Below are 12152 nucleotides of genomic sequence, written 5' to 3' on the forward strand. Positions count from 1 at the left end.
GCTCCATCCCGTCCCTGCCGCCTCCTCTCCTCAGCTAGACTTCTAGTCCCCGTACCTCGCGGAGGCCGGTCAAAGCCGAGCCTCGGTTTTAGGGCCCGTAAAGTGGTCTCATCGTAGTTCCCCCTTCGCTGCCAAGCGGCACAGCGAAATGCGGGTCTTGTCTTCAGCCCATGTCCCAGGCGGAGGGGCACGCCGCGCCCTAAGGAGGCAGAGCCCGAGCAGCGCACGACCCCCGGCAGCGCCCAGCCCTTCCGGCCCGCGCGGGCCGGCGCCCAGCCGGGCCTCCTACCTCACACTCCCGGAGGTGCTGCCGGCAGGGGGAGTGAGGCGGAAGGGAGCCGCGGCCGCTCCAGGTGAGGGATGAGGACTTCCCGCAGGCGGCGGCGCGCGTGGACGCGGTGTGCGGGGCGTCGCGGGACCAGAGGGCGCGAGCTCCGTCTGGGCGGCGGGGGCACTGTGGGTGAGGCGGCGGCGGGTGGTGAGGAGAGCGGCGGATCGGCCCCGGGAGGGACGGAGGGAGGGTCCGAGGAGCTCACCCCGGAGGCTCAGGAGGCGGCGACTCCGCAGCATTCGGGCCTCTTTGGGCCCCTGCAGTTGGATTCCAGCAGGGACCGGGCGTTGACAGAGGGGTTCGGGGTCTGCAATTGCTCGGGTGAGTAGCTGCAGCCGGGGAAGCAGGGTTGCCAGTCCCAGGCGGAGCGGCGTGGGGGTGCCCTGACCTTCTCCAACGCTCTCTTGACCAGAATTGGCCCACTGGCCCACGCCACAGCGTCCTTTCTGCTCCCGCGCTTTTCCCCACCTAGCCTGGCCTCCCAGATCCCAGCTCAGGCATGAAGGGGTTAATGAGGGGCTGGGAGGACCCCGTCTCCTGTCTACCACCTCAGACTCCGAGGGCCAGGGACCTCAGGACAGTGCCCCAGGAGGCTGACCCTGCGACTCCAGAAGCCCCAGGGTTTTTCACTTTCATTTCTCCTTTCTCAACATTGGTGTCTGCCTCAGACTGGGCACCTGCCCACTGTCTTCAGGTGTTCGCCCAGGTATACAAGGAAGGCTCCCCAGGTGCACAGGACACAACCACGGGCACCCCCACATGCCAGGACAGCACACATCCCAGATGGCATACAACCACACGCACCCCACGCAGCCACCTGCAGGTTGGATGCAGACCACCAGCAAGAGGTACCCATGGTGACCACCCTGCACGCCTCTCTAGGTGCAGACCCTCAGCACGGGCTCCCCTCCTGTAGCACCACCACGACCTGCCCCCACCAACTCCCCTGCCAGCCGGGCTCTCCCTCCACCAGGAGCATCTCCGCCTGGGGTCCTGGAGGCCTGAGGCTGGCCCTGCTCAGAGAGGAGGGACAGGGACCTCAAGCCTGGCTGCTCTCAGCATCACACCACTCCCTGGACCTGCTCCTGGGCCCCACAGATCACTGTCACTGTCACAGCCCCACACGGCCACTCAGGGTGGGGGGCACACCCTGGCAACAGCTTCCCTTTTCTGGCATGGTCCACAAAGCTGCAGCCACAGCCTAGGGGGTGGGGCGGGGCTCACTGTACTTGAGGTCACACGCACCCACCCCCGTCACACAGCAGGGTCCACATGCTCACCGACTTGACTCCAGCCTTGTATCTTTCCTGGACCTCAGGCCCGGGAGCCAGGCGTTTCCCGCTGGAGCCCACTCCCAGGTCCCCAGTTTCTGGGCCTTCCTGCCTCAGAGCCAGCATCCCCTCCAGCCTGGGATCTGAGGCCCTGGGACTGTAAAAACCCTGAGAGAGGCTGCTGCCTCCCACCCCCATCCAGGCAAGCGCAGGCAAAGCAACAGAGGCCTTGGAAATGGAGGCCTGACTGCCAGAGCCTCAGTGCAGGGCCAGAGAGGATCCTGGGAGCAGGGAGGTCTGGCGCCCTGCTGCGGATACTCTGGACTGGAAGGCCATGGATGCCCTGAACTGGGCAGAGAGGCCTCAGATGCAGTAGGTGCGCGGAAGTGCAGGCCAAGTCAGGTCTTAGCGTCCGGGATGCCTGGGCCTGAAGGCCCAACTGGGCAGCAGGGCCTTCCCAGGCGGGCAGGCTGGCTGTGGGGTGGGTGGTGAGCGAGGGGCAGCATACGACCCCGCCGGCGGCCTGAATTCCTCCGACGTGTCCTCGGCTCCCTCGGCCAGTCCAGGCCCCGCCCCCGGCCCTCCCTGCACCCGGCCGGTGCGCGGGGAGGTCGGAGGAGCGGGCACTGCCCACCCTCCGGATGTATAAGCGTCCTGGCCAGAGGCGGGCGGTGCGCGCGGGTGCGCGTGACGCTCGGGCTCCCGGGCTGCTTGGCCTGGGCGGCGTCCCTCTGCTCAGGGTCCCCAGCCACGACAGTGAGCTGACCGAAGAGGGCTGGGGGCCGCTTGCTGGGCTGGGTCCTGTCCCTGAGCACCGAGGAAAGGACGACGCCGTGGCCCTGGGGCTGTCCGCCTGTGGCCAGTGCCGGAGCCCGGACTGCCCTCTCCTCACCCAGGTGCAGGGGCAGCCGGGGAAGAGGAGGCGGGAGGAGCCGAGGGCAGGGGCAGGGCCGGTGCCCCACTGCTACGGGCTGGGGCTGGGCGCTCCCAGCGTCCCCACCTCCCCTTGGGGGCTGGGGAAGCTGATGGCTTCGCTGTACAGAGGGAACCCAGGCCTCGGGGAGCAGCAGGATGTCCAAGGGGTGCTGGTCATGGAGGCCCCTGGGAGCAGAGGCAACGGACCCGGACCTTGAAAAGCAGGAGGGCCCACACCCCCAGGGCTCCCAACCCATCAGGGCCCCTCGGCTGCCACCGGCCCAGAGTGGGGGGCCGTGACGCCATAATCCCCTGGGCCCAGGGCCGGCGGCTGTGAGTGGCACCGCAGGCCCCCGCCCCCGGGGCCCGAGGGCTGGGCTGGCCTCGGTGGGGCCGGGTGCACGCAGTCGGAGGCGGCGCCGGTCAGGCCGCCAGGCGCCTATGGACGCACGGAGCCCGCTGTCTCCCCGGGCCAGCGCGTTCAGCATTGCCTCTCTGGTTGCAGCAGAGGCCGCAGAGCACACCGCTCGCCTGGGCCCCGGGTTCTCCGACCAGGTGAAGCTTCGCAGGCTGCTGGGATCCCCGGCAGGGATGCACTTCAGCACCGTCACCAGGGACATGGAAGGTGAGCCTCCTGCTGCGTCTACACGGACCCGCCCGCCAGATCCCCTGCCCCCGCTGCCATGGGGCCCAAGCAAAGAGGGTTGGCAGGATCCGGGCAAAGAGCGGGTGGAGGGAGCTCTGGCGGGGTGAGTTCCAGGCTTCCAGCTTGGACTCTAGGGTGGAGAGGAAGGGGAGCATCCTGCCCAAATTCTGTGCCCCCGTCCAGCCTGGGGACCCTCCAGCCTGGGGGCCCCGCTGCAGAGACCCGCACGCAGCTAGACACAGGAGCAGAAGAGGGCGAGGGGAGGCTGGGAGGACAGGAAAGAAGGACCAGAGAAAGGCGGTGGCAGAGGGGTTGTGAGCTCAGAGAGGCGGGAGGAAAGGAGAGGAGCGTGAGATTGTCAGGGGACACGGAAAAGGGGGGGAGGGCAGCGGGAGAAAAAGAAATTGAGAAAAGGAGAGAAAACAGAAAACCAAAAAGAAGAAAGATGAAAAGGAAATGAAGAGGGCAAGAACGAAAGAGAAGAAAGTGGAGGAAAATTTACGAAAGAAAGTTGAGTCATGAAAAAAGAAAAAGAAAGAGTTCAGTTTTTATTAAAAAAAAAAAAGAGTTAAAAGCCATGAATAACAGAGACGCACGCAGAAAGGAGGGGGACAGGCAGACTGAAAAGAAAGACAAAGCGCTGAGGGGCTAGCAGGAAAAAGAGGAAGAGGCAGAAAATAAAACAGAAATAAGGAGACGCGAGAGAGATAGTGGAAGGAGGAAAGAGGATGCGGAGGGGAGACTTGAACGAGGAAGACAAAGGTAAGGAAATAACAAATTGCAAAGAGCCCGGAGAGAGAAGTGCAACGCGGGAGGGCGGCAGAGCGAGGGGCGGCCGGCGGGCGCTCGCTCCGGGGAGCCGGTCCGGGCGGTCGGGGGGCCGGGAGGAGGCGGGGGCGGGGAGGGGGCTGGGGGAGGCCATTGTCTCGGCGGGGGCGGGGGCGCGGGGCGGGGCGGGGCGGGGCGGCTCCGCGGGCGGCGGCGTGGGGCGGCGCGGCCCGGGGCGCAGCGCAGCGCGCGCCCGCCACTCGGCCCGGGGCGCGGGGCAGCGCTCACCTCGGCGGGGCGGCGCGGCCCGCGGGTCATGATCTCCGCGGTGTCCAGCCCGTGGCTCACGCAGCTCTCACACTTCTGCGACGTTGCAGCCTTCACGGCCAGCAGCCTGAGCGGCCTGGGGGCGGCGGGGGGCTTCCCGGGCGCCGCGTCGCCGGGCGCCGACCCGTACGGCCCGCGCGAGCCCCCGCCGCCGCGCTACGAGCCGTGCACCGCCGCCGCCCCCGGCGCCCCGGGCCCGCCGCACGCCTACCCGTTCGCGCCGGCCGCCGGGGCCGCCACCAGCGCTGCTGCCGAGCCTGAGGGCCCCGGGGCCAGCTGCACGGCCGCCGCCAAGGCGCCGGTGAAGAAGAACGCGAAGGTGGCCAGCGTGAGCGTGCAGCTGGAGATGAAGGCACTGTGGGACGAGTTCAACCAGCTGGGCACCGAGATGATCGTCACCAAGGCCGGCAGGTCAGGGCGCCCCTCCTTAGCCGCGCGCCTCGGTCCGACGCACGCGAGCGGGGCCGGCAAGCGGGGTGGGGGCGCGGCCGGCTCCTCTGCTCCCGGGTCCCGGCTCCGGCGACAGCCGCCTGGCGCGCGGGCGGTGGGGCCGGCGGAGGAGCGCGGCCGCCCGAGTGCACCCTCAGCCCCAGGACGCCGGCGCCTGAAGCAGGGGCCGGCTCAGCTCGCGGGGCCTCACCAACTGGCAGATCCCAGTGGATCCCAACTTTTCAGAGGAAACTGCCTTCTTTGGTTCCCTAGTTCAGTCCATCCGGGCTAGATAGAGGCGCAGCCCGGCCATGGGGCAATGGTCTGGAACGTTGTAGGAGAGAGTTAAGACCCTTCAAAACTGTGCTGTGTTTCAGGGGAGTTTGCTATCCAGTCTTCTCAGGCCTACCTCTCGGGCGATGGTGGGGCCTGGCTCTGCTGCTGGGGCCGCCGCCTTCAATTGGCCTGTGTTTGTTTTAAGGGCCCAGAGAGAAGGGGAACAAGTTTTGCGATGCAACCAATTTGACCGGCAGACAAAGGCGGGTGCTGGTCTGTGTCTAGTGTACACAGGAGACACCAGCTCTGGGTCCACACAGCCAAGGGGAGCTCAGGGCCTATTTGCAGAGCCTGCTCGTGGTTTCTCTTTCCGTGCCGCGGCGTCCGCCCTGGGAGCCTGGGGCCTGTGCCCAGCTCCAGATCAGGGGTCTTCTCCAGGCTCTCCTGCTGGCCCTGGGCACTTGGCCTCCCCCTGCCACCCCATGAGGACTGTGCCCCAGCCTCCGGCCCAGTCCAGCCCAGCAAGGGCCTCGGCGGGGCCAGGCTTGCCCCAGAAGCCAGCATTCTGCAGCCCTCTCCGGCCTGCAGAGGCAAGGGCAGGGGTGGCAGGCTTGTCCAGGAGGGCTGGCATCTGTTTTCTGCCTACTGCCCACAAGGAGTTGCCTGTGAGGGGAAGCTGCAGGACCAGCAGGTGGGGGCCTCATGCTGTCCTCCAGGGCCCAGCGGCCCACACTCAGGGCAAGGCCGGCCCATGGCCAGTGGCCAGGGTAGGAGCCACAGAATGTCCTTTCCAGAGCCCGGGTCAGTCACCGAGTCGGAGCCCAGGGGAGGGGAGAGTTAGGGGACCCCAAGGACACAAGCCAAGTCAGCCCTGAGTAGCTGCGTCTTGGGAACTTGCGTGTGTCCCCGAGGAAGGTGGGGAGACTCCAGCACTGGGTGGGAGGCAGGGCCTCAGAGTCGGGACTGTGGACTCCAAGGCTCGGCCTCACTGGAGGGACTGGGGAGCAGCCGCAGATCCAGCCGAAAGGGCGACTGGGACTCCTCAGAATCACACGGTCGGCCTCGCTTTCACTTTGTTCGAGCCGGGAGCTTAGGGCGGTTGATTAGATCGAGCAGGGGAGGCCTGGCCGAGGGCCGAAGATCCCGGGGGCCAGTGCTACTGCCGGCTGAGGCTAGCTCGGGATGGGACGGCTGGATCGGCAGTTGCTAGGCTGGGTCTACACGGGCAAAGTTGGCAGAAGAAGCCAAAGGCCTGTGTTCAAGAGTGGAGGCTTGGCTCGAGCACTGAGTTCGCCATTGTTGTGTTTCTAAAAAGGGGGCAGGGGGTTGTCCTGCCGTCCACTCGCCCTCGGCGGGGCAGGGGCCTGGTCGGGTTAGTCAAGCAGACGAGTGAGGGGAGATGCGACGAGGGTCCTCCCCACCCAGCACAGCGGCCGGCCCGGCGGGGAGGCCACGTCCTGGGCTGGTGGAGGCGGGCCGCCCTGCCCTCCCCCACCTGAGGTGACCGAGGTCCCACCGCCCCCAGGCGCATGTTCCCCACCTTCCAAGTGAAGCTCTTCGGCATGGACCCCATGGCCGACTACATGCTCCTCATGGACTTCGTGCCAGTGGACGACAAGCGCTACCGGTGAGCGCCCAGCCGGGCCTGGAGGGCGGTGGGTCCCTGCCTGGCCAGGCTGGTGAGGGTGGGTGGCCCAGGACAGTAGTGACCGGTGCCCCCTCCCCACTCCTGCCAGACCCCAGACCCACACGCCCCACCCCCAGCAGTTCTGGGGAGTGGCCCTCAGGGGGTCATGCAGGCTGGGCCCCCACCGGCTGGCCCCTCGCACACAGCCCCTGCCTTTTCCGTGTCCCCCTTTCCCGGGAGGTGAGCGCCGGCACCCCGTCCCTTCCCCCACCCCCCGGGAACGCTGGGCCCCAGAGCTGGCAGGAAAGGTGGGGTGGCCAGGAGAGATTATGCAGGGCGGGCCTGGCCGCCCGGACAATTAACAGCAATTAATAAAGAGAACCTGGTCCGCCCTGCGCCCTAGGCCGCCAGCGTGGCCCAATCTGGGCTCCCGCGGCGCCGGCGACACAGGAGGCCCAGAGCAGCGACCCGCATGCTGCGAAATGTGGCGCCAGGGCCCGGCTTCCTCCCTCTGGTCGCTTCCTGCCGCTTGTGTATCAGGACGGGGAGTTTTCTCTTTCCTCACATTGCCCCCGGAAAAGCTCCCTGTTCACCTGTGGGAACCTCATCAGAGGCACCTTCGGGGTTCCCTCAGCAAGGCCCTCACCCCAGTATGCTGTGGCCCCTGCCCCGGCGTCCCAGGTACGCCTTCCACAGCTCGTCCTGGCTGGTGGCCGGGAAGGCAGACCCCGCCACGCCCGGCCGCGTACACTACCACCCCGACTCACCGGCCAAGGGGGCACAGTGGATGAAGCAAATCGTCTCCTTCGACAAGCTCAAGCTGACTAACAACCTGCTGGACGACAATGGCCATGTGAGCGATCCCCCCCCAGGCTACCGCCCTGTCCCCCAGCAGGCCCTTGGGAGTCCCTGCTGACTGGAGCCAGAGGCAGAGCTTGGGCAGCTTGGGTGTGGATGAGGGACAGGCCGAGGAGAGCCAGCCCTCCGGTCGGTCAGGGGCTCAGGGACTGGTGGGTCACACTGCTTCCCTCGCCCCACTCCTTGTGTTTTGCTGGAGGCTTTTTAACTGGAAAGGATGGGGCCGTGCAGGGTGGGGGGTGAGGGCAGCAGCCTTTGGAATCCAGGCGGTGATGCCCCACGGCCCAGCCTCCTTTTGGGAGCTCAGGGTTCTGCCGAGTTGTCTGGAAGCTCACTGCCCGTCCAGACCTTGGCTGGTTTCCTAGCTCGGCCCTCACCACCTTTCTTCCAGATTATTCTCAACTCCATGCACAGATACCAGCCACGCTTCCACGTGGTCTATGTGGACCCGCGCAAAGACAGCGAGAAATACGCTGAGGAGAACTTCAAAACCTTTGTGTTTGAAGAGACACGCTTCACTGCGGTCACTGCGTACCAGAACCACCGGGTGAGGCCCGGGGTGGCCCGGTCAACACTTCTGGGCAGGGGTGCAATTTTCAGTTGCTGCCTGGGGGACAGAAGGTTCCATTCCTGGAAACCCCACTCGATGGAGCCCCACCCCCAGAGCCTCAGGCAGCCCCCCCCCCCACCCCCGCTCTGCTGCAGGCGGGACCAGCCTCCTATCAGGTTGACCTCTCAAGCAGGAACTGTCACTGTGGCCTGAAAGTTTGTTTTCCAAACCATTCCGGAAACTCCCCATCAGGGGCCTGATGCGCGGTTTACCCAGATTCCTAGGGTGCCCCTCCACTCCGGACCACAGCGGGGTGGGGGGTGGAAGTGACTACATTCCCATCCCAGCCGGGGGCACAGGGTCTCTATCGTAATCACTTGGGACGGAAAAGACAGGTTCCTTAGCGAGGAAGGGGTCTCCCCAGCACCCCTGCCCCAGGAGAGAGGCACAGCCCCTGCGGGGGAGGGAGCAGTTGTGGGCCAGGCATTTCTGGTCAGCCGAGAGTAGAGGGGCCCTTCCTGAGTTGGGGGGGGCTCTCCTAACGCTCCCCTCCCCTCCACCGAGGTCCGTTGGCCCCAAGAGCAGGGGCTGGAGCCGGGTGCTCAGTGCCCGCTTCCCTGCAGATTACCCAGCTCAAGATCGCCAGTAACCCTTTCGCCAAAGGCTTCCGAGACTGCGACCCCGAGGACTGGTGAGTGTCCCCCGAGGAGACGGCGAGCGCGCGGGCGCCTGGCCGGGCGCCCCCTGACCCGCCGCCCACCTCCCTCCCGCAGGCCCCGGAACCATCGGCCCGGCGCGCTGCCGCTCATGAGCGCCTTTGCGCGCTCGCGGAACCCCGTGGCCTCCCCCACACAGCCCAACGGCGCGGAGAAAGGTAGGGCCGGGGTCGTGGGATCTGGGCAGACGGCCGCGCCCGGCCTCGCCCGCGCCGCAGGGGCGCTCGCGGCCTTCGCGCGCCGGTTGCACAACGGCCGCGGCGGCGGGCAAGCGCGCACTCGCCCGCCCGGCCCGACGGCTGCGCCTGCCCGCCCCGCCCGCCGTCCCAGTGGAGGGCGCGGGCCCCCGGGGAGGGCCGGGGGCTGGGCAGGGGCGCGGGGCGGGGGCGGGCGCGCTCTCGCGGGCCTCTCCGCGGCTCAGCCCTCGGCCCTCCCCACAGACACGGCCGAGGCCCGGCGAGAATTCGAGCGCGACGCGGGCGGCCCGGCCGTGCTCGGGGACCCGGCGCACCCGCCGCAGCTGCTGGCGCGGGTGCTGAGCCCCGCGCTGCCCGGGGCCGGCGTCCCGCTGCCCGGCGCGCCCGGAGGCCGGCCCAGCCCCCCGCACCCCGAGCTGCGCCTGGACGCGCCAGGCGCGTCGGAGCCGCTGCACCACCACCCCTACAAGTACCCGGCCACCGCCTACGACCACTACCTCGGGGCCAAGAGCCGGCCAGCTCCCTACCCGCTGCCGGGCCTGCGCGGCCACGGCTTCCACGCGCACGCGCACCCGCACCACCACCCCGCCGTGAGCCCCGCAGCCGCCGCCGCCGCCGCCGCCGCCGCCGCCGCCGCCAGCATGTACTCATCGGCCGGGGCCGCGCCGCCTGGCTCTTACGACTACTGCCCCAGATAATGCGGGCGCCCGCCTGGGGGTCCGGTCCACCTAGCCCGGGGCCACCGGAGGCCCCCTTCCCGGGCCTCCAAGCCGTGGGGCCTCCATCCGCCAGCCCCAGAGCTGTCCAAGGACCTGGTTCCCTGGCCCCAGGGCCACCGCGGGTCACTCCTCGGCCCCGAGGGCCCCGGGTCCGCACCGCCAGTGCCAAAGTGCGCGGTTCGCGCCGGAAGGAAGTGATATTTATTGTTCTCCGCGAGACCGCGACGTCCCCCGGCCCGGCTGGCAGTTGCAGTGTATACGACCCGAGAACCCGTCTGCAGGCGGTGTAGATACTTGTAGATATTTGTAGATAACTGTAGATACCGCTCCGGCGCCGCCTTGATAAACGGTTTCGCCTCTTTTGGAAGCTGCCTGAGTGTCCATTTCTTTGCGTCCAGTCACATCGCGCGGGGTGTCTCGGGGAGAGCGAGTCCGGGCTGAGCCGGGGACTCGGGGTCTCCCTGCAGCCGGTTCCTGGGCGGGGCGGGGGGCCCCTGAGGTGCGCTCCGAGCCCCTCCTCCCAGCCCCCTCCCGGCCACGCCTCCCTGCGTCCTCTCCCCGCCCCTCCCAGCCCGGCCCGCGCGCCCCTCCCCCACTGCCACCTTGTGGCCCCAGGTGTGCATCCGGCCTTTTTAAATTCCTCACTTGGCGGTTGTCCCTTTTCTAGGACTTGGGCCCTCACCCCTGGCCTGTTTTCAGGCCGGTGCCTGTCCTGTGTGTTTTTCCACGGAAGCTGGTATAACGGTCTTGGTCATGCAGGACAGGACACTGTCCGTTGGGGGCTGGGAAGGGGAGAAGCCCTGACTCTTATCGGAAAGACAAAAACAGGTAGTTCTGCTCTTGTAGCATTTCCCTGGCTGGCCCTGGCTCAGGCCTGCGTTTTCCCTGTTTATTGACTTTATTTGCTGTGAGTGTCCCCACGGAGTGACCTGGACGGGGCCACAATGACAGTGGTCATGAGTCATCTTGAAACCTGCCTGTGAAGCATTTTTCCCAAGCCAGGTGGTGAGGGACCTATTAGCTCAACAACAGGGATGGGGCCAGAGGAACCCTTTGATCCCTCCCTTCCTGAGTCCGGGCAGGAAGAGCTGACAGCCTGTCAACGTCAAGGCTGCCGACTTGGACACGAGACGGACGGGAAATGCAAGTGGCCGAGGTTTTGTCCCCCTTCTGTGCCTGACCCAGTGTATTTGTGTCGATCGCTGCCAGGAGGCACCACATCTCCAAGGACACGGCCAGCCATTTCCTGATGCCTGCCCTGCGCTGGACTCTTTTTTCCCGGATGTGTTGGTCCTGGAGGCGGAAGTGACCTAGAGCTTAGCAATTGGACAGCAGGAACCGTTCCCTTGAGGCAGGTCTAGGAAGGGAGGTGGTGACCAAGGCTGCTGAAGGGTGAGCTCTGGAGCCAGGGCCCTCCAGAGCCTCATGGGGCACCTGGTGCCAGGGCATGAAGACTTGCAGCATCTGTCTGAGTGGCCAGCAGGCTCCGTGGACAGAGCTTCAGGAACGCACTCCTGAGGGGATCCCTGGACACCACCCCTGATGGACACTGTCTACTCCCCACTGCAGATCTCCCTCTGGGTGAGCCAGCTGTGCCACTGGGCTCCCCTGCTTGGGGGCCACAAATGCACCCAGCACCCCCTTGTCCTGGGAGGCCTGCAGGAGTGATGGGCAGTGGTTTGCCCTGCTGAACTAGTCTTCCCTGTGGGCGCCGGCCACCCCTTCGGGACCACTGTGGTTCTCAGGCCTCCCTCTCCCCGCTGCACACTTTCACCATCCAGACCGGGGGAGAACCATGGGTGGAGAAATCTCTTTTCTGGTTTTGTTCAAAGCTAAAGTGAGGAGATGCTTCCCCTGAACCAACGCTGGCACCTGGCATTTGCAGGTGAGAGGACTCAGCAGAGCGTGGCCCCTCCCGAGATCACCACCCACTGGAGAGGGAGAGCCCCGCTGCTGTCTGATGTGGGGCCGCGCACACGCTGATGAAAGGGACAGAATAAAGGTCAACGTCGGGCTCCCGGCTGGCTGCATTCGAGAGCCAGGCGGCCTGTGGGCTAGACCCTGCAGACGGTCGCCTGCCCTGGGGAACGGCCCCCAGAGGCGGGTTCTCTCTCCGCTGACCCCACAGGTAAGTTGGCCTGGCTGAGAACTTGTCATACGCGGGTCGTGAGCCGGGTGCCCAGCCGGCCACAATGCGCCGGTCAGGGTTCTCCATCTCAGACCAGTGTCCAGTCTCCGGTGAAGGGTGCTTGTTTGTTCTCGAGTGGGTACTGTGCTGCCCATCACCCCCACAGACTGCCGTCACCCTGCCTTTTATCCTGGGGGTCAGAGGGAAGGGTTGGCTTGGGGCACCCAGCCTCTGCTGTGGGCTTCGCGTTTCAGAAAGGCGCTTGGGCCTCTCTCGGTCACTCATCCTGACCCAAGTGCTTGGTGAGCACCCTCAGCTGCAGGCATCCTCCCTGGGACCGTCCATCGTCTTCCCTCTTCCAGCCCCTCCTCCCACACCCCGACCCTTCTCTGTG

The 12152-nt window shown here is 66.6% G+C and overlaps 1 protein-coding gene across 2 annotated transcripts; it reads left to right on the forward strand.

The window, feature by feature from the left end:
- The first annotated feature begins 3108 nt into the window (after positions 1 to 3108).
- Positions 3109 to 10001, forward strand: TBX1 (T-box transcription factor 1). Of its 2 annotated transcripts, XM_068563107.1 has the most exons (8): positions 3109 to 3142; positions 4309 to 4669; positions 6489 to 6590; positions 7272 to 7443; positions 7840 to 7995; positions 8622 to 8689; positions 8772 to 8872; positions 9155 to 10001. In XM_068563107.1, the coding sequence occupies exons 1-8, from the start codon at positions 3109 to 3111 to the stop codon at positions 9607 to 9609; spliced, it is 1449 nt and encodes a 482-aa protein (XP_068419208.1). In that variant the 3' UTR covers positions 9610 to 10001. The 2 variants fall into 2 exon arrangements, with proteins under 2 accessions (XP_068419208.1, XP_068419207.1); XM_068563106.1 differs by lacking the exon at positions 3109 to 3142 and having other exon boundaries at positions 4218 to 4669.
- Positions 10002 to 12152: the final 2151 nt, after the last annotated feature.

This window comes from Eschrichtius robustus, chromosome 14, assembly GCF_028021215.1.
Source record: "Eschrichtius robustus isolate mEscRob2 chromosome 14, mEscRob2.pri, whole genome shotgun sequence".
Classification (NCBI taxonomy): domain Eukaryota; kingdom Metazoa; phylum Chordata; class Mammalia; order Artiodactyla; family Eschrichtiidae; genus Eschrichtius; species Eschrichtius robustus.